Below are 20,501 nucleotides of genomic sequence, written 5' to 3' on the forward strand. Positions count from 1 at the left end.
AATATGGGCAATGCCACTCATCACTAATAATAAGTGATATGGTGACCTTGTGACCAAAGTCACCATGGAGTCCTAGCCCAATAGCTGCCATTATGGGAGGTATAGTTTTGCTATGTATTGCAATGAATTTGCTACAACATTCTATCTCCCCAAGTATTGTAATTCCATATATCTGCTGCTTTTTAGTGTCTCCACTCTGTGTACGACACTCTAGCACCTTCTTTCCGGCAGCCACCAAAGCATCCGGCGTTAGGACGGCACACACCCAGCAGCACTAGGACCACGCAGCTCTGTTGCACACCCAGTCGGCACTAGGACCGCGCATCTCTCGTCATCACCCGGCGGGCTGTAGGACCGCGCCGTTGCCTCCATTTCCCGGCCAGGCCGCCTCCCCCCTCTCTGGGCTCTGTCCGCGCCGTGTTCGTGTCCCCGCAGCATGGAGTTCGAGTGGAAGCCGGACGAGCAGGGGCTCCAGCAGATCCTACAGCTGCTCAAGGAGTCACAGTCCCCGGACACGACCACGCAGAGATCGGTGCAACAAGTATCCTTCTCCAGCCGGACTACTGCACTGCCGGGCGGGCGCTCTACTGCCGGCGACAGGGCGGAGGAGGAGGCGCTGCGGCCTGTGCTCGGCTGCCGGGAGGCCGGTTCTCACCGTGTGTGCCGGTCACTCTGGGGCCCCGGGGGAAGCAGCTGCAGGGCGAAGAGCGTGCTGGGGCCTGCGGGGAGTGACTGCCGTCTGCCCGCTGCCTGCTTCCCGCCACACCCGGCCTAGGCCGCACCGCCCGCCGCTGCCTCCTGCGCCCCGCACCGCTCCTGGCTGGGAGTTGTAGTGCCCCAGCTGTGTGCAGTCTCATCATACAGTCATGTCTGCGGCCAGGGCGGGCTCTATGTGTGAACAGGGACCTGCGGTTTCCTCCATGTGCTCTCGCTGGGGAGGATACTGCTATAGATGGGCAGTGTGTTCTCTAGGAAAACTGCAGGAGGTCACTGGCTTAGAGGTGTCTGCCATTGATCACCCCCTACAATAGGCATGATCACCCCCTACAATATATAGGGCAGTGTTTCCCAACAAGGGTGCCTCCAGCTGTTGCAAAACTACAACTCCCAGCATGCCCGGACAGCCATTGGCTGTCTGGGCATGCTGTGAGTTGTAGTTTTGAAACAGCTGGAGGCACCCTTGTTTTGAAACACTGATATAGGGGGATGGTAACTAGGATGTATGGGCCTCTGGGTGCGCCCCTGTGTCTAGGACCCCAGCAGGGGCCAAAGAACACACAACCCGCCAAAAAGTCACCCAAAATGCAGAAGTTGTCTAGAAGTAATTTTGTATCATGTGACCTCAGTACATGACCCTGTGACCTCAGACCTCTCAGGTCCCCATAGGAGGTGCTGCAGCGTATACCGGGGAAAATGTAGATGGTGTAATTGATTATGCAACATCTGGAGGTCCACAGTTTGGAGACCACTGATCTTCTGTATATGGCGGCCTCCTATCCCGGTCAGAGGAGAGCATTGGGGCATGTTGGGTTTACTCCTTTTTGTTCTTTAGCGAGATCTCTGGCAGCGGCTCTTCCTCATCCAGAAATAGCGGGTATGTGGGGTCCAGAGAGAGCGGTCTCTTTATGTCCTTGGCCTGCATTAGTGTACCCTCTGTGTGTATATGACAATTCCTTCCCTCTGTGGTTGGCTCTGTTCAAACGAATCAGTTTGCTTAAAATTTTTCCCATTTAGGTGGCCGTACACCTTCCGTAGCCCAACAACCCAGCTATATAACCCAATCTCTCTATTCACATAAGTGTTCTGCACGCCCAAATGTTCATCTGCTCTGAATGGAGAGCGGAGGGGTAAGCTGCTGCCAGACTCCTCAGGTAGTGGTTTTACTGCATTTAGAACAGAAGAATCAGGCAATTGACCTCCAGCAGGCCCAGACCCCTCTGCTCTCCCTAAGTATTTGTTAGGGAAGAGTCAGTAGTCCCCCCATAGAGTTTATATAGTCACAGTCTATAATAGTAGGTAAGTAGGTTGAGCCAACTTTTGACCATGGGCACCTTTAGTTAGTGCAGTGTTTTCCAACAAGGGTGCATCCAGCTTTTGCAAAACTACAACTCCCAGCATGCCCGGACAGCCGTTGGCTGTCCGGGCATGCTGGGAGTTGTAGTTTTGCAACAGCTGGAGGCACCCTGGTTGGAAAAAAGTGAATAATGCAGCATGTGATATTTTGGCATTGTACAAATAGTTTTTTTTCTTTCTGATACAGCAAAGATACATTTCTTCTGTACAGTACAGCGTGAGGACAAGGGCCATTGTGTTACAAGGGATTATCCATGTCTGCCCATCTATTATATATATAACGGTATATTTTGCATATGTAATAGCATCCTTGCCCACCCCTGCCGGGTCTTTACTAGTGACCCACATTTTACTTCTGCATGTCAGGAGTATGGCACGTGGCTGTAGAGGTCACAAGCTGGTTCCTGGTTTAAAAAAAAATGTGGTGCCTACCAACAAGATTTTGTTAACATAATTGTTTTATGTTGTTTTTTATCTTTTTTTTTTATTTTTTTTTTAAACATGGCTAACACATGGATATGTCACTCCTCACTAATGATTCTACTTATTGACAGACAGGCAGTGACAGCAGCTAGTGATGCTCCATTATTGACAGGCACAGTGACAGCAGATAGCGATGCCCCATTATTGACAGGCAGACAGTGACAGCAGCTAGTGATGCCTCCTTATTGACAGGCAGACAGTGACAGCAGATAGCGATGCCCTCTTATTGACAGGCACAGTGACAGCAGATAGCGATGCCCCATTATTGACAGGCAGACAGTGACAGCAGATAGCGATGCCCTCTTTTTGACAGGCAGACAGTGACAGCAGCTAGTGATGCCCCATTATTGACAGGCAGACAGTGACATCAGATAGCGATGCCCTCTTATTGACAGGCAGACAGTGACAGCAGCTAGCGATGCCCCATTATTGACAGGCAGACAGTGACAGCAGCTAGCGATGCCCCATTATTGACAGGCACAGTGACAGCAGCTAGTAATGCCTCATTATTGACAGGCAGACAGTGACAGCAGCTAGTGATGCCTCATTATTGACAGGCAGACAGTGACAGCAGCTAGTGATGCCTCATTATTGACAGGCAGACAGTGACAGCAGCTAGCGATGCCTCCTTATTGATAGGCAGACAGTGACAGCAGCTAGTGATGCCTCCTTATTGACAGGCAGACAGTGACAGCAGCTAGTGATGCCCCATTATTGACAGGCAGACAGTGACAGCAGCTAGTGATGCCTCATTATTGACAGGCAGACAGTGACAGCAGCTTGTGATGCCTCATTATTGACAGGCAGACAGTGACAGCAGCTAGCGATGCCCCATTATTGACAGGCAGACAGTGACAGCAGCTTGTGATGCCTCATTATTGACAGGCAGACAGTGACAGCAGCTAGTGATGCCCCATTATTGACAGGCAGACAGTGACAGCAGCTAGTGATGCCTCATTATTGACAGGCAGACAGTGACAGCAGCTTGTGATGCCTCATTATTGACAGGCAGACAGTGACAGCAGCTAGCGATGCCCCATTATTGACAGGCAGACAGTGACAGCAGCTTGTGATGCCTCATTATTGACAGGCAGACAGTGACAGCAGCTAGTGATGCCCCATTATTGACAGGCAGACAGTGACAGCAGCTAGTGATGCCTCATTATTGACAGGCAGACAGTGACAGCAGCTAGTGATGCCTCATTATTGACAGGCAGACAGTGACAGCAGCTAGTGATGCCTCATTATTGACAGGCAGACAGTGACAGCAGCTAGTGATGCCTCATTATTGACAGGCAGACAGTGACAGCAGCTAGTGATGCCTCATTATTGACAGGCAGACAGTGACAGCAGCTAGTGATGCCCCATTATTGACAGGCAGACAGTGACAGCAGCTAGTGATGTCTCATTATTGACAGGCAGACAGTGACAGCAGCTAGTGATTCTTGTGTCTGGTGTCTTTATTTTCGGCTTAATGCCTGGTGTTAGGTTTAGAGTCTCTGGTTCTGGAAGTTGTATAAAGTGGCTGTGTCATACTGGAGACGCCGATGTATTTTTCTCTCTCCAGGTCAGATGTCTATATTGAGCTAAGCAACACAGAAATGTCTCATAAGCCGTAATATTCCAGGGTGATGCAATAGTTTGGTCAGTCCCTGTTTGGCTTTTCCATCCCCCGTTGATCAGGATCCTATTTCCCCTTCCTAGTGATAAGGGGGTCACTCGAATCTGTACCTCAGAACAATTTTTTGTGCCTGTTGCTAGATCCCTTTTGATAAAAGCCATTGAATACATGATGGTATATTTGCTGTCTTGCAGATCAGATGGTAGTAGGATGACAGTAAAGGCAGAAAGAATCCTGCGATTAGTAGAGAAGAGCGCTCATCTGGTCTGACTTCTAGTAATCCCCACTGTTCCAGCCACATGACATAACACACTAGCGGATCTGGAAGTCCTGCTCCGTTAAGCCGGCCATAGACTTACTGAAGCTGACGGTCAACGCTTACATTTTCATTTTCCCTGCATTTCTGACCCAACAGACGGCAATCTGATGTGGACAGAGAGCACAGTTGCTACCATTGGAGAAACATCTCTCTGCTGCAGTGGGTCGTAATGTCAGAAAAGCCTTCGGTTATGTTCACACATACTGTCTATTAAAGTGTGTCCCAACCAGGGTGCCTCCAGCTGTGGCCAAACTACAACCTCTCAGCATACCCAGTCAGCCTTTGGCTGACTGGGCATGCTGGGAGTTGTAGTTTGGCCATAGCTGGAGGCACCCTGGTTGGGAAACACTGTTCTATTGTGCCTTCGTGGCTTTGGGGGGGTTCACATCACAATATAGATCTTACATTAGAGCAAATAGGATTTTAAGAATTTAAAGGGGTATTCCAGGATTTTGTTTTTATTTGACTATGCTACAGGGGCTGTAAAGTTAGTGTAGTTCATAATATAGTGTCTGTACCTGTGTGTTACAGTTTTCTCCCAATTCTTATGTGATTTCCACCCCAATATTTATTTTTAACAGCATACAAAATGACTGTTGTCTCAGATTTTTCCCAGCTTGCAATCCGGCCAAGGCCCTACTCACTAGTCAGCTGATGACAGGGAGCCTGTCTGCTTCAATGGGTGGAGGGATCACTTGGTGGGAGAGAGATCAATCTGCAACTAATGCAACAGCTGTAGGCACCCTGATTGAAAATCACAGGTCTTTTAAATGGATGCAGCTCATTTATGTTTCAATGGGTGGGGTGGCTGATGTGTGGGAGGGAGGAAGGAAAATGGAATTATGGGATTTGTAGGCAAAAAAGAAAACTCAAGCAGATAATACCAGTTCGCAAAAAGTTAGCCACAGTATTATGGTAATCTCCCAACATAGCCATTTAGCCCCAAGACAAGCGCAGATCCTTCCTAAGAATGTCCATTACTGTCTGCCAGGTACATACTAAAATCACCTTATGGGGGATAAGCCCATAGTCGGTTTTGTCGTAAAGCAAAATTATCTTTTTATTCTTGGGCTACATGGCAACTTTGGTCACACAACATGAAGATCGCAATGTTGTGTTTTTGACCTTGCATCTAATAATTGTCAATGTGGTTGTGAAGTGACAGTCACCCAAAATCTTAACTTTGATGGGTTTCACTATCAGTATTGACATCACTGACCTGCCTGCAACCTCTGTAATATAGCTATTTTGTTAAACCTTTTTGAATCCAAATTGCAGTTGTAGTAAAGACACACAACACCTAGTTAGCAGGTAGGTTGCTCAGATATTTTGGTCACGTGACTTAGGCTGGGTTCACACCACATTTTTGCCATACTGTTCCCGTATCAAGTTTTTGCCAAAAAAAAAAAAATATATAAATAAAAAAATTCCTCAAAACCTGATTAAACCTGTATCAAAACGTGTGCACAAATTTTAATCCATATACTGTTTGAAACATGGTTGCATTCGTTTTTTAAGAGAAAAACGTATGTTTTTAACTTTTCATTCCATTATGAATAAAGTTTCACTTGTTTGATTGAAATTCCAGGAAAAAAACTGCAAAGTCAAAAACCGTATGGTGAAAACTGGATGGACCCGTACACACACATAGTTCCCATTGACTCCCATGTTTGAAAAAACGTATACGTTTCAAAACGGTTTATCACCCGGACTAAAAACTGTGGTAGGCTACGATTTTGGGTACGGGAAAAAAAACTGACAAAACTGTACTGGATGCAAAACGGACACAACCGGATGCATCTTTTGGCATACGGTTTTCACTGGAGAGTCAATGCATACCCTTTTCAATGCGGTTCCATTTGGTTTTCAAATTGAAAATGTATACGGGAACTGTATTGCAAAAATGTGGTGTGAACCCAGCCTTAGATACAGTTTGTGTCACTATAGCCCTAGCTTAATGGTGGCAAGGTAGGGCTAAAGAAGTAACAAGCAATACTCAGGGGTGTGGAATAATGAAAAGTCCAAGCGACTTAAAGGGGTAGTCCAGTGGTGAGCAACTTATCCCCTATCCGAAGGATAGGGGATAAGTTGCAGATCGCGGGGGGTCCGACCGCTGGGGCTCCCTGCGATCTCCTGTACGGAGCCCCGACAGCCCGCGGGAAGGGGGCTTGTCGACCTCCGCACGAGGCGGCGGCCGACACGCCCCCTCAGTACAACTCTATGGCAGAGCCGAAGCGCTGCCTTCGGCAATCTCCGGCTCTGACATAGAGATGTATTGAGGGGGCGTGTCGGCCGCCGCCTCGTGCGGGGGTCGACACCCGCTATCTCGGCGGAGAGCCGGGGCCCCATACAGAGAGATCGCAGGGGGCCCCAGCGGTCGGACCCCCCGCGATCTCAAACTTATCCCCTATCCTTAGGATAGGGGATAAGTTTTTCACCACTGGACTACCCCTTTAAACAGAACATAATCTACTTGTCCCTCATGAAAATCCTCTTGTCTTGGTATACAAAATAATTTCAACCAAAATAGTACGTAAATATGGTCATTAGTTTATTTTTTGCAGTTTCGTTTTTTTTCTCGCCCTATAATAGCCATAACTCTTATTTTTTCCATATAAAGACCCATATGAGGACTTGTTTTTTTTTTTGCGGGGCCAATTGTACTAGTCAACATTTTAACATTTTCTGTAACTTTTATTCTCTGCAACAAAAAAATATTTGTGAGGTAGAAATGAAGAAAAAAATGGCAATTTTTTTTTCCGTTTTAACATCGTTTACCTTCTGGTCAAAGTAACTTGTCTTGGTACTTTTGGTCGGCCTGATTACACCAATACCAAGTTTTAGTTTCCGTCATGTTCTACTTAAGAAAAAAAAAATTCTGTATACTGGGCTTAAAATTGTTTTTTTTAAATCCATTCACCGTGCGGGATATATAATGTTATATTTTAATAGTTCAGACAATTATGCACACGGAAATACCAAATATGTTGGTTTTTATTATTCTTTTATATGGAAAATGGGGGGGAAAGGGCAATGTGAACTTTTAATATGGAGGGGGTTAATGTTTTTTTTTTTTTTTTTTTATTAAGTTTGTAGTCGGAGTTGTCAATTTGCAATACATTTAGGGGAATCTTTAGCAAAACCTGTGCAGAGGAAAAGTTGTCCAGGCAACCAATCAGATCCCTTCTTTAATTTTTCACAGGCCTTCTCAAAAATGAAAGCGATCTGGTTGCTATGGGGAACTGGGACATTTTTCCTGTGCACAAGTTTTGATAAATCTCCCCCCTTAGTTTCCCCAGAAAGCCATATTAACCCAAGAATGAGAAATATCTGCAGTATTTTGCTCACTACTAGGCAGACTGCCGGGGATCAAGCATGCCCATAGTGAACCATTGACCATGTTCTTTATAATGCGAGGGATCGTCGTGTTTATTATAAATATGCTTGTTCCTGGGCAGCTGCTTTCATGGAGTCATAATTAGAGATGAGCGAACTTACAGTAAATTCGATTTGTCACGAACTTCTCGGCTCGGCAGTTGATGACTTACCCTGCATAAATTAGTTCAGCTTTCAGGTGCTCCCGTGGGCTGGAAAAGGTGGATACAGTCCTAAGAGACTCTTTCCTAGGAATGTACCCACCTTTTCCAGCCCACCGGAGCACCTGAAAGCTGAACTAATTTATGCAAGAAATCATCAACTACCGAGCCGAGAAGTTCGTGACAAATCGAATTTACTGTAAGTTCGCTCATCTCTAGTCATATTGGCCTGTAAAAAATGCCATTTAAATACAGTCCAGGGGTAATATCCGCAGGCATACAATATACCAGTGGTGTCCAAACTGTGGCCCTCCAGATGTTGCAAAACTACAACTCCCAGCATGCCCGGACAGCCGTTGGCTGTCCGGGCATGCTGGGAGTTGTAGTTTTGCAACATCAGGAGGGCCACAGTTTGGACACCACTGCAATATACCACAAGTTTTATGGGCCGTTCTGAGCATTAGATCTACGTTCATGGCTCATTTAAATCTCTCTTTGTAATAAATCTGTGTCTCATTCATTCATAGATAATTATTGTATTAAACACCTTTTATGTAAAGGCTGGCAACGCAGCTTTTTTTTTTTTTTCTAGTCTTGAACTGAGTTATTAATATAACCAATCATCAGGATTATAAATAGCCACAGCTGGGGAATATACTTTACATACATGGCATACTCCCTCTCTTATTTATATTGCTTTCAAAATAAGGGCTGAAATCTTACCTGAAGCTTCTTGTGGAAACGAATGTCATGTACGATAGTGATGCATCCATATTGTGCCAGATAGCATAAGAAAAAGATTTCTAGGCTGTTACCTCAGTAGCTGTCGGGGTATAAAGCTGCGGTCCCATTGTACTCAAACGGTTACATTACTACCCCTGCAGGTGGTCAGGGCCTGATGGGTAGTAGTTCTGCTAAAGCTGGAGAGTCACAGATTAAGGATTACTGTTGTACAGAAATTTAAAGGGGTATTCCTATCTCCTTAAAGGGGTACTCCCATGGAAAACTTTTTTTTTTAAATCAACTGGTACCACAAAGTTAAACAGATTTGTAAATCACTTCTATGAAAAAATCTTAATCCTTCCAGTACTTTTTAGGGGGCTGTATACTAAAGAGAAATCCAAAAAAGTACCCTTTGTGTATAGAGCATGGCAGCATAAACAGTCTTGCCTGCTTCTGTAGATATCTAACAGACACCCATCTTCTTATAATGTGATACATGGAGTTTCGACATGACATCAGTTGTCTCTACGGGGACAATAGTGCCCTATTATTCTTTCCATCAACTATATTTTTGATAGAGGATTAAAGGGGTTAATCAACTGGTGCCAGAAAGTTTAAAAAACAGATTTGTAAATCACTTGTATAAAAAAAAACCTTAATCCTTCCAGTACTTATCAGCTGCTGTTATGATTCACAGGAAGTTCTTTTCCTTTTGGATTTCTTTTCTGCCTGACCACAGTGCTCTCTGCTGACACCTCTGTCCATTTTAGGAACTGTCCAGAGTAGGAGAAAATCCCCATAGAAAACCTATCCTGCTCTGGACAGTTCCTAAAATGGACAGATGTCAGCAGAAAGGAAATTCAAAAAGAAAAGAACTTCCTGTGAATCATAACAGCAGCTAAGTACTGGAAGGATAAAGATTTTTAAATAGAAGTAATTTACAAATCTGTTTAACTTTCTGGCACCATTTGATTAAACATTTTTTTCCAGTGGAGTACCCCTTTAATACCAGCCCAGTGTCTTTGGAATTTTTTTTATTTATTTATTTATTTTTTTCCATAATTTAATGTTTAACCTTAACTCTTCATATCAGAAATTGGAGCAGCTTAACCAGTTCCCAGACTTCAATAATTATTTAATATTCGTTCTCACCAAGCTAAAATCTGAAGGTAAGACCCCCTCTCTGATGGATGAATGCATAACTTTCTGTGCTCAATGTTTGCTGTGGTATTGTAATATCTTCTGCATTTGTATTTTTGTGCACTTTATTATGTTATGTTCCCTATGTCTGCCCTGAGGTGACAGAGCATACATATACTTTTGACCAGGCTGAGCAGCAAGGCCAGAGCACTTGTAAGAAGTACTGTGGTCGCTCCTTTCCTGACAGCTCATTGGATAGTAGGGGAATGTTTTAGTAGAGTGTTCACACAGATATTTTCTTGTATTTAGCTTTATTGGGCTGAACTGAAATGTTTTTCTGCATGGGGTTATTCTTATCTGTGATAAGTGCTCGAATCAGTAACAAATACTTGCCATCTTGAAAAGAATGTGCTTTTGGGCATTATCGGTATCGGCAATTACCTTGCCGATAATGCGCCCCCCCCGACCCGCCGCACCACGACCATCCCCCGACCCACCGCATCGCACCCCCCACCGTAGTGCTGGGCGGTATACCGGTATGAACCGGATACCGTTTTTTTTTCCTCCCACAGTATGGATTTTTGCCCATACCGCTATACCGGTCGGGCCCCTCCCCCACCCTCCGAGTCAATAAAAAAAATTAAACTTACCCGTAATGGGAGTGGTCCGGGCCATCCATCCTTCCTGTAGTGTCCGGTGGCATTCTGGGTGGAGGTTGAACCGGTCCGAGCTGTCCTTCTCTGGGGGTCCTCTTCTCCACCCTGGGTAGGCTCCGGCCTAGTACGCTGCATAGACGCTGCTACGCCGTGACGTCAGGTGCGGCATCTATGCAGCGTTACTAGGCCGGAGCCTGCCCAGAGTGGAGAGAAGGACAGCCCGGACCGGTTCACCTTCCACCAGGAATGCCGCTGGACACTACAGGAAGGATGGCCCGGACCACCCTCCCCGGACGGTCCCTGCAGCAACTAGGAAGGTGAGTCAGGGTTCTGGGATGGACAGGGGTCTGTATAATATACTATACCTACAGTAGGCCCTCCAGCTATTGAGGCCCTCCAGCTGTTGCAAAACTACAACTCCCAGCATGCCTGGACAGCCAACGGCTGTCCGGGCATGCTGGGAGTAGTAGTTTTGCAACAGCTGGAGGCACCCCTCGGCGCGGCGGGGGAGCGGTAGCGGTGATAGGTCTCAGGACCCCCGGACAGGCAGGGGGAGAGAAGCGGGTGGCGGCGGCGGCCTATGGCACCGCAAAAGCCACTGCAGTGCATTGATTTAAAGCGCCCGCTTTAAATCAATGATCTGCAGCGGTGTCACGGACGGATAAATAGCCGATAACTTATACCGGAATATCTGTATAAGTTATCGGCTATCGGCCCTAACCTCCATTGATTATCGGTATCTGCCCTAAAAAAACGATATCGGTCGGTCCCTACCTACAATGTATCTGGCCAAAAGAATGTGGTCCCCGATTGCTGACCAGTGACTAGTGTCATCTGCCTAGGAATTAGAAGTCCTAGTACACACAGCATGATGGTATGTCAGTTCCTGAGCACAAAACTATGCGCCCTCAAGAATGCAGCAAAAATATAGTTGATGGTTTTTACCCATAAAATCATAGTTAGCAGCAGCACATTGCACTGTGTAAACAGGTGATGTGTGGACGATAGTGTTCTGTTTTTTAAAATTATTTTTATTGAAGAGTAAGGCAGTGTCCACGTGTGTCCGGCTCGGTGAACTCAACCTAAAACTGATGCCACAACTGATGCCACAGTGCAGCAGTTATTTTTAGGACTCTGCATTCAGAAATAATGGCTGCCGGGTGCTAAACAACTATTGCACTGTCATCAGTTGTTGCATCAGTTGCGTCAAGCTTTAGGTTGGGTTCACAGAGCCGGACACGTGAACCCAGCCTTATTCTTCAATAAAAATTATTTAACACCCAGCGTCCATTATTTGGATCCAGCATCCAACGTGACACCATCCAACCAGTATACTGAGGTCATAGTTACAAATAGTACCATTTAATGGGGAGAAGTAATACCACCACATATTACCACTACACAGTGACTGAATATTACCTCCATATTGTAGTGAAGTGATGGATAATACAGGATCTGTATAATAAGTTATATCCAGTGACTCTTAGTTCTCAGTCACAGGTATCAGTCGGTCACTTCACCATTTCTTCTACATCCGGCACAAACCCCAATGATGACCCCTCCTGACCACTGCAGAGTTTATTACTAAGACATCCTTAGCATTTATTGCAATTGGGGCTGAAACAATAATCGGTTGGTTGATTAGTCGGTCGGCCAATATATCTGCAACTGTGGTCCCTGGCAGCCTGTGTAGTCAAGAGGAGGCCCAACACACATGATCTTCTACTTCATGCAGCTTTTCTCTACAACTATAGTGAGCTCCTGGCTGTCAGGGTCCGTGCGACAGGCCAAACTCATAATAGTTTGTTACAAGAGAGTGGAGAGCATGTGTGCTGGGCCCTGTTTTACTAGATAGACTTCTGGATGTCCAGTGACCTCCTATGTGCCCTTAGCAATAGGCTGCCCCCTTCTTTGGCCACAGGTAAGGAACAGGAGGTGTGAATACACCCGATTTATAAAAAAAAATAATATATATATATATATATATATATATATATATATTTATATATATTAAAAAGCTACTCCTCTTAGCCACAAACTCCTTTATTTTATTTTTTTTAACACACAGAATACCTCCTGTCTGGTCTGATCCCTTCCCACCCCTCCCTACAGATCCCTCACTAAAGGGGTTGTCTAATAACTATTTTATCCCCTATCCACAGAATAGAGATGAGTATCGGCATGGGGTCCAGCAACAGGACTCGGGCGCTCTGTGAGAGCACATGCTGTAGATAGCTTGCGTCCCATTCATTTTGTATGAAAGTGCTGGAAAGTCAAGCACTCGTCCATCTGCCCTTCCCATAACAATTGAGGGGCTCGGAGAGCTGTGATCCTATTCTGGAGATCATGGAGGGTCCCAGCGGTCTGACCCTCCTGTGGTCAGATACTTATCTCCTATCCAGTTTCCACTGGACAACCACTTTAACTTTCTTTTTATCCCATTAATCGAAAAAACATTGGACCGACTAATTGATAATGAAAATAATGGTTAGTTGCAGCCCTATTAGCAAATACATTCATGCCCCAGACCCCTTTAAGCCATTGTATCTGGTATAAGATGTTGACTTTTTTGGCTAAATAAACTGATATTTTATGATAGTATCATGTTTTGGACTCGGTTTCTGTTAGTGATAACTCTTTAGTCACTCGCCATGTTCCATGTATTATGGATATGGAAACATTAGCTGAATGTCTAAGTAGATGTACTGTGGTATACAGTGTCCTGTGGGATTTCATGTATTAATAAACAATATTGTAATGGAAGTATTATCTGTTTTCTCTATATATCATATCATGCATAATTGAGAGAATAAGTATAAACAAAAATAATTTAGTCATTCCCCTTCTGTGTTTTGTGGCTTATTTTTGTTGTCTATATCGTATACATTTGGCATCTGATGTATCGGAGAGTACTTTGTGCCAGCAGCCAGAAAATACATAATTTTCTTCCTCTGCTATTGCTATAGCAACAAAAGGGTAATAGCTTTTTTTCTCTCTCTAGCCTTTTGATACATAAATTGGAATAGCTGGAAGTCATGTTTAGTCTTTCTTATACAGTGATATTTTTTTAGCATGTATGCAGATTACCTATCAAGCTTTTAAATCGTTATTACCTGCTGTTTTCTCTAATATCCAGCTGGGAGCCATGTCATTGTCTTGGTAACACAAGTGCTTTGATGCAGCCCTGAAAATAAAACTTGCTTCTATAGCATTGTTCTCCCAACCAGGGTGCCTCCAGCTGTTGCAAAACTACAAGTGCCAGCATCCTGGGACTTGTAGTTTTGCAACAGCTGGAGGCACCCTGATTGGGGAACATTGTTTTATCGAGTCTCTCCCGTAGATACGGCAGTGGGTGGACATAAGTGGCGCCGCAAGTTGTTTAAAACTTCTGACAAACATGAGTGAAACCTGAATTATATGCCAGCAATCTCGCTATACACCCCCACAAACCTGTATTTCCTATAAGACACCTAGCACATTGGCAAAATGTTACTCATCTTTTTACACCGAAGGGGCACCTTAAAGGGGTACTCCGGAGAAAGTATCAACTGGTGCCAGAAAGTTAAACAGATTTATAAATTACTTCTATTAAAAATCTTAATCCTTCCTGTACTTATTAGCAGCTGAATACTACAACGGAAATTCTTTTCTTTTTGAAACACAGAACTGTCCGCTGACATCTCTGTCCATTTTAGGAACTGTCCAGAACAACATATGTTTGCTATGGGGATTTCCTTTTACGCTGACAGTTCCTAAAATGGACAGAGATGTCAGCAGAGAGCGCTGTGCTCATGATGTCAGCAGACAGCTCTGTGTTTCAAACGGAAAATAATTTCCACTGTAGTATTCAGCAGCTAATAAGTATAGGAAGGATTAAGATTTTTTTAATAGAAGTAATTTACAAATCTGTTTAACTTTCTGGCACCAGTTGATTAAAAAAAAAATGTTTCTCACCAGAGTACCCCTTTAATGCAATTTTACATGTATACTATACTAGTTAGGTCATGCCACCTATTCCCATCTCTACATAAATTTTTTTTTTTTTTTGTTTTTGTTTTTTCTTATGAATGATTTGAATGGCCTCATGTTCTACCTTCAATAAACATTATAAAGGGAACCCTTCTCATCGAAAATGCAGTCTAAGCTGCAGGTATTGTTATAGAGCAGGAGAAGCTGAGCAGATGATATATACAATACAGTACAATCTGCAGGTATCATGTTATAGAGCAGGGGGAGCTGAGCAGATGATATATACAATACAGTCCAATGTGCAGACATCATGTTATAGAGCAGGGGGAGCTGAGCAGATGATATATACAATACAGTACAATCTGCAGACATCATGTTATAGAGCAGGGGGAGCTGAGCAGATGATATATACAATACAGTACAATCTGCAGGTATCATGTTATAGAGCAGGAGGAGCTGAGCAGATGATATATACAATACAGTACAATCTGCAGACATCATGTTATAGAGCAGGAGGCGCTGAGCAGATGATATATACAATACAGTACAATCTGCAGACATCATGTTATAGAGCAGGGGGAGCTGAGCAGATGATATATACAATACAGTATAATCTGCAGACATCATGTTATAGAGCAGGAGGAGCTGAGCAGATGATATATACAATACAGTACAATCTGCAGGTATCATGTTCTAGAGCAGGGGGAGCTGAGCAGATATGATGCCTGCAAATTGTACTGTATATGTTATAAAGCAGGAGAAGCTGAGCAGATGATATATACAATACAGTACAATCTGCAGGTATGTTATAGAGCAGGAGCTGAGCAGATATCATGCCTGCAGATTGTACTGTATATGTTATAAAGCAGGAGGAGCTGAGCAGATGATAAATACAATACAGTAGGGCTGGGCGGTATGGCCAAATATGTGTATCGCGATATTTTTTTAACTTATGGCGGTTTCACGGGATATAACGGTATTCCCCCCCCCCCCCCCCCTCCCAAAAAAAAAGTTATTAGCCCAGCTGCGCTGCCCCCATCGGGGTACTACTCACGTCACCCACATGCGCTGCCCTCCTCATCCTGTATGTTGCAGCCGCCGGCGCTGACACTCTATACTGTGCGGTATCCCTATGCCCGGGCTGCAAAAGGTAAACAAAAGTAAGCTCACGCATGGCCGACGTCGGCCTTATGCTGGGGACGTGAACGTCGGACAGCTGTCAGCCTATCACTGGCCGCAGCGATGTTCCTCCTCGGTCGGTGATCGGCTCTGGCCACTGTCATGTAAGAAGCCTGCAGGTATAATGTTATAGAGCAGGAGGAGCTGAACAGGTGATATATACAATGCAGTACAATCTGCAGGTTTTATATCACCTGCTCAGCTCCTCCTGCTCTATAACATGATGCCTGCAGATTGTACTGTATTGTATTTGTGCTCAGGGCTTCACACTCGTGCTTGTGGCTGCAACTAGGGATCGACCGATTATCGGTTTGGCCGATATTATCGGGCGATAATCGCGATTTTGTACATTATCTGTATCGGCAATTATCTGTATCGGCCCATCGCCGCCGCTGCCCCAACGCCTCCCCCCATCCCGGTGTTATAATTACCTGTTCCCGGGGGTCCGTGATCCTTCTGGCTCCTGCGCTGTTGCTGTGCTGCGTAAAGACGAGTGACGTCCCCAACGCAACGTCACCATCAGTACGCACAGAGACAGCGCAGGATGCCGATGGAGCCAGAAGGATTGCGGAGCCCGGGAACAGGTATTTATAACACCGGGGATGGGGGGGAGGCGATGGGGCAGCGGCGGCATGTGGGCAGAGGATGGGGGGGGAGGCAATGGGGCAGCGGTGATGGTATGTGGGCAGAGGATGGGGGGGGAGGGGGAGCCGATGGGGCAACTGTGGTGGTTAGACTCAGGACAGGCGGGGGGAGAGTAGCGGGTGGCGGCGGTGGTCTCTGGCACCGCAAAAGCCGCTGCAGTTCATTGATTTAAAGCGCGCGCTTTAAATCATTGATCTGCAACAGCTTCTGCCCCACCGGGGGGGGGGGGGGGGGGCCTGTTGAAATAGCCATTAACTTGTACCGGAATATCGGTATAAGTTATCGACTATCTTCCTGAAAGGTGACAGATTATCGGTATCGGCCCTAAAAAAATTGATATCAGTTGATCGCTAGCTGCAACCATTGCATACCTGTGAGAAATACAATAACTTTAGCAAAGCGATCAGAGATGTGCCATAAACCATGTCCAAGGGCACTCCTTTAGTGGGCATACCCTATAAGGAATGGATAAATATGGGGGCAGAGCATGTGAGCGGACGCGTGTGCAAGGCGCCGCTCTAAACCACCAGGCATAGCCAGCTAGGGTGATGATCCCTGCCCGTACCAGAGACTGTGTTGCCTATGCCAATCGTTTAAGGAGGAGGCTGTGTTCCGATTGAGGAGGCTGCTGTGACGGGATTCCTGCGGTTGAGAGAGCGGAGGGAGCAGGCCGGCGTGGTTCACGGTGAAGGGGAGATTGTGTGGACACGTGACCGGAACAGAGGAGGAGAGTTGGTTGTAGAGTAGAGGTGACCTGAAGGCGAAGAGGAGCAGATAGGGGGAATCGGTATACAAGTGAGACGCCGCAGTATCAGATTTCATTTCGAAGCAGAGTGGAGTGGTTAGAGGAGCTAAGCTCCAGCCTGGCCAGGTCGCAGAGAAGCGGAGGGTGTGCAGATGGAAGTTGGAGATAAATGTCTTTTGGGGGGACTTGGTCGTCTTGCCCTGGAGACCAGAGGGCGGTTGGGGACATTTTTTACCTGTTGGAGCTATTCCGTGGTGGTGACTGAAAAAATCTGGGGTTCTGTCTGACTTCCCTTTCTGCACCCAAGAGACTTCCCTGCTGGATTTTGATTCTGAGAGAAGTCATAGTGGAGTGTAGTGATTGAAATGGTTCCCTCCTCTCTGTACTAATAACTTTACTAATATCATCTTCTGTGTACTAACAATTAATAACAGACTCTGGACATAATATTGCGCAATTGTGGAGAGAGACTTTATTTTTTCAAAGTTTATCTTCTGTGCCCTGGCCGCTATGAGAAGGTTGGAGCCTCCAGGAAGTGGTGCAATTTTGGGACTCCCTCATTAACAACTAACAATCTATACTGCCTCATAATTTAATTTTTCTTTTTCCTCCTTTTTTTCTTTGCTTTTGGTATGCTGCTAATAGAGAACTGTTCTCCGTTCTCCCGAGTTCTAGTTGGTGAACTGTAAAATCTGATGCACACTAATGATCAAGTTGTTGCCTATTTGCGGATTGGTGTTTTGGAGGAAATTTAAATAGGGGGCTGTTAGAGTATGGCAGAAAAGTTCTTTACTTTTTTTTCTTCTTTGGTGTTCTGAAACTAAATTCCTGAACTGTAAAAACTAGTATGTATTGATGGCTGAGTGCCTCCCCCCCCCCCGAACGATAGGGTTAGAGGGACCAACTGAGTGGGCTGGTTTCTGCGGGAAGGTAAGGAAGAAGAAAAAGAGTAGAGGGAATTAGTTTTGGAGGTCAGGATAATGGGGGGAAGAAAGCAGGGAAAAATGACTCGCCGCCCAACCGCATGTCGAGGGGTTGTACATCGACCCGTCAGAAGGAGCGGTGGGCGGAGGCTCGATGAAGAAAAAAATTTCAGGGGGAAAAATGAATCGACAAGAATTGGAAAGGAAAAAAGATGACAGCAGCGGAAAATTCGGAGGAGGAGGCAGAGGATAATCAGGAGGAAGATGGAACTAAAGCAATGCTTAGTAAAATATTTGAGGGAGTAGAAAAAACAAATGAAGCAATAAAGGAGGTTAAAAACCAGATCGGGGAGGTGAGACAGGACACTGTAACATTAAGACAGGACTTACAGAAAATTAAAGCGTGGTTGAATGAACTAGAAGCTAAAACTAAAGGGGTAGAACACAAGACAGATAAGTTAGAGAGAGAGGTGGGTAATGTGTCAGGAATGTGTCAGGAACTGAATGCCAAAGTGAGAGATCTAGAGGATAGAGGACGGCGATCAAATGTAAGAATAGTGGGGATCCCTGAAAAATTAGGACAAGATTGTCGAGGTTTTTTAAAAACTGGATCAGGGATGTGGAAATTGTATCGCCCGACGCCCGGGACATGCACTTCCGGGCGCCGGGCAGGTGAATTCTTCAGGCATTAGTCCTGTATCGGACAAGCAGGGCTAAATGCCTAAAGAATTCACATATAACGGGGCAATCAGTTTTGCCCTGTAACTAAACTCCTATAGACTGTAGCTGTACGCTGCAGCCTATAGGGAGCCGCGCAGGTCGACAGCATCCCGGCGTAGGCGCGTGTGATGACGTCACTTATCACGCGCACCTCCGTCCGGACCGAGGATGCGGACCAGTAATAACAGTGACCGCTGAGCCTGCTGGAGCGAACATGGGGGCAGACAGGTAGCAGGGGATCGGAGAGGTGGTGAGGTTTAGTAAATAATGTGGTACAGGAGAGGGGAGGGGATTGGGCTGAAATATGACACGTGGGGCATCAGAGGGGAGGGGGGAATATAATGACGCAGGGGACATCAGAGGGGGAGGGGGGGGAATATAATGATGCAGGGGGCATCAGAGGGGAAGGGGGGAATATAATGACGCAGGGGGAATCAGAGGGGGAGGGGGAATATAATGACGCAGGGAGCATTTGGGGGGGGGGGGGGGGTTACATAATGGCACAGGGGGCCCTACTTGATCCCTACCTGATAAAGGACACACCTGAAGGTGGACTTCCTACTTAAAGGAATACTGTAGTGCAAAATAACGTATCCCCATAAGTGATAGACAACCCCCCCCCCCCCCCCCAATCTCTTGTATGAGGCCCCAGCAGACAGCATGAATGGGATGTTCTGTCCCTGCATGACACGGCTGCTGAAATGCCCCCTCCATGTAGCTATGGGATACTTGGGGGGGAGGGGGGGGGCGTCGCTGCGTCATGCGGACAAGCCCCATTCCTGCCGTGGCCCCTTGCAAAATATTTTTCATTAGGAATATTTAAGTAATTATGTTGGTTTGCTAATGATAAAGGAGGTGTCCCAATTATGGTGATTGGTGATATTAATGCAGTAATGGATGAAGGGAAAGATAGATTAAGGATAGGAAGACAAAATCCGAGTGGGGGAACAGGACTGAAAAGAATGGTGGAGGAATTAGGATGGGTGGATTACTGGAGAGAAATAAACCCAGAATTGAGAGAAACATTATCCCGTATATATAGATATATATATATATATATGTATGTGTGTATATATATATATATATATATGTATGTGTGTATATATATATATATATATATATATATATATATATATATATATATATGTATATATGTATGTGTGTATATATATGTATGTGTGTATATATATATATATGTATGTGTGTATATATATATATGTATGTGTGTATATATATATATATATATATATATGTATGTGTGTATATATATATATATATATATGTATGTGTGTGTATATATATATATATATATGTATGTGTGTGTATATATATATATATATATATATATGTATGTGTGTATATATATATATATATGTATGTGTGTATATATATATATATATATATATATGTGTGTGTGTATATATATATATATATATATATATATGTATGTGTGTATATATATATATATGTATGTGTGTATATATATTATATATGTATGTGTGTATATATATATATATGTATGTGTGTATATATATATATATATGTATGTGTGTATATATATATATATATGTATGTGTGTATATATATATATATATATATATGTATGTGTGTATATATATATATATATATATATATATGTATGTGTGTATATATATATATATATATGTATGTGTGTATATATATATATATATATATATGTATGTGTGTATATATATATATATATATATATATATGTATGTGTGTATATATATATATATGTGTGTGTATAA

General features: G+C 44.5%; 1 protein-coding gene across 2 annotated transcripts in view; it reads left to right on the forward strand.

Annotated features, from left to right (window-relative positions):
• The first annotated feature begins 221 nt into the window (after positions 1-221).
• TNPO1 (transportin 1) overlaps positions 222-20,501 on the forward strand; it is an 83,717-nt gene continuing 63,437 nt past the window's right edge. The window contains exons 1-2 of one of the 2 annotated variants that reach the window (XM_056539740.1): positions 222-541; positions 9,849-9,924. In XM_056539740.1, the coding sequence (XP_056395715.1) occupies positions 437-541; positions 9,849-9,924 (181 nt within the window). In that variant the 5' untranslated portion in view covers positions 222-436. The remainder of the gene's footprint in view (positions 542-9,848; positions 9,925-20,501) is intronic. The other variant, XR_008847823.1, reaches the window with a different exon arrangement.

This window comes from Hyla sarda, chromosome 1 (assembly GCF_029499605.1).
Source record: "Hyla sarda isolate aHylSar1 chromosome 1, aHylSar1.hap1, whole genome shotgun sequence".
Classification (NCBI taxonomy): Eukaryota; Metazoa; Chordata; class Amphibia; order Anura; family Hylidae; genus Hyla; species Hyla sarda.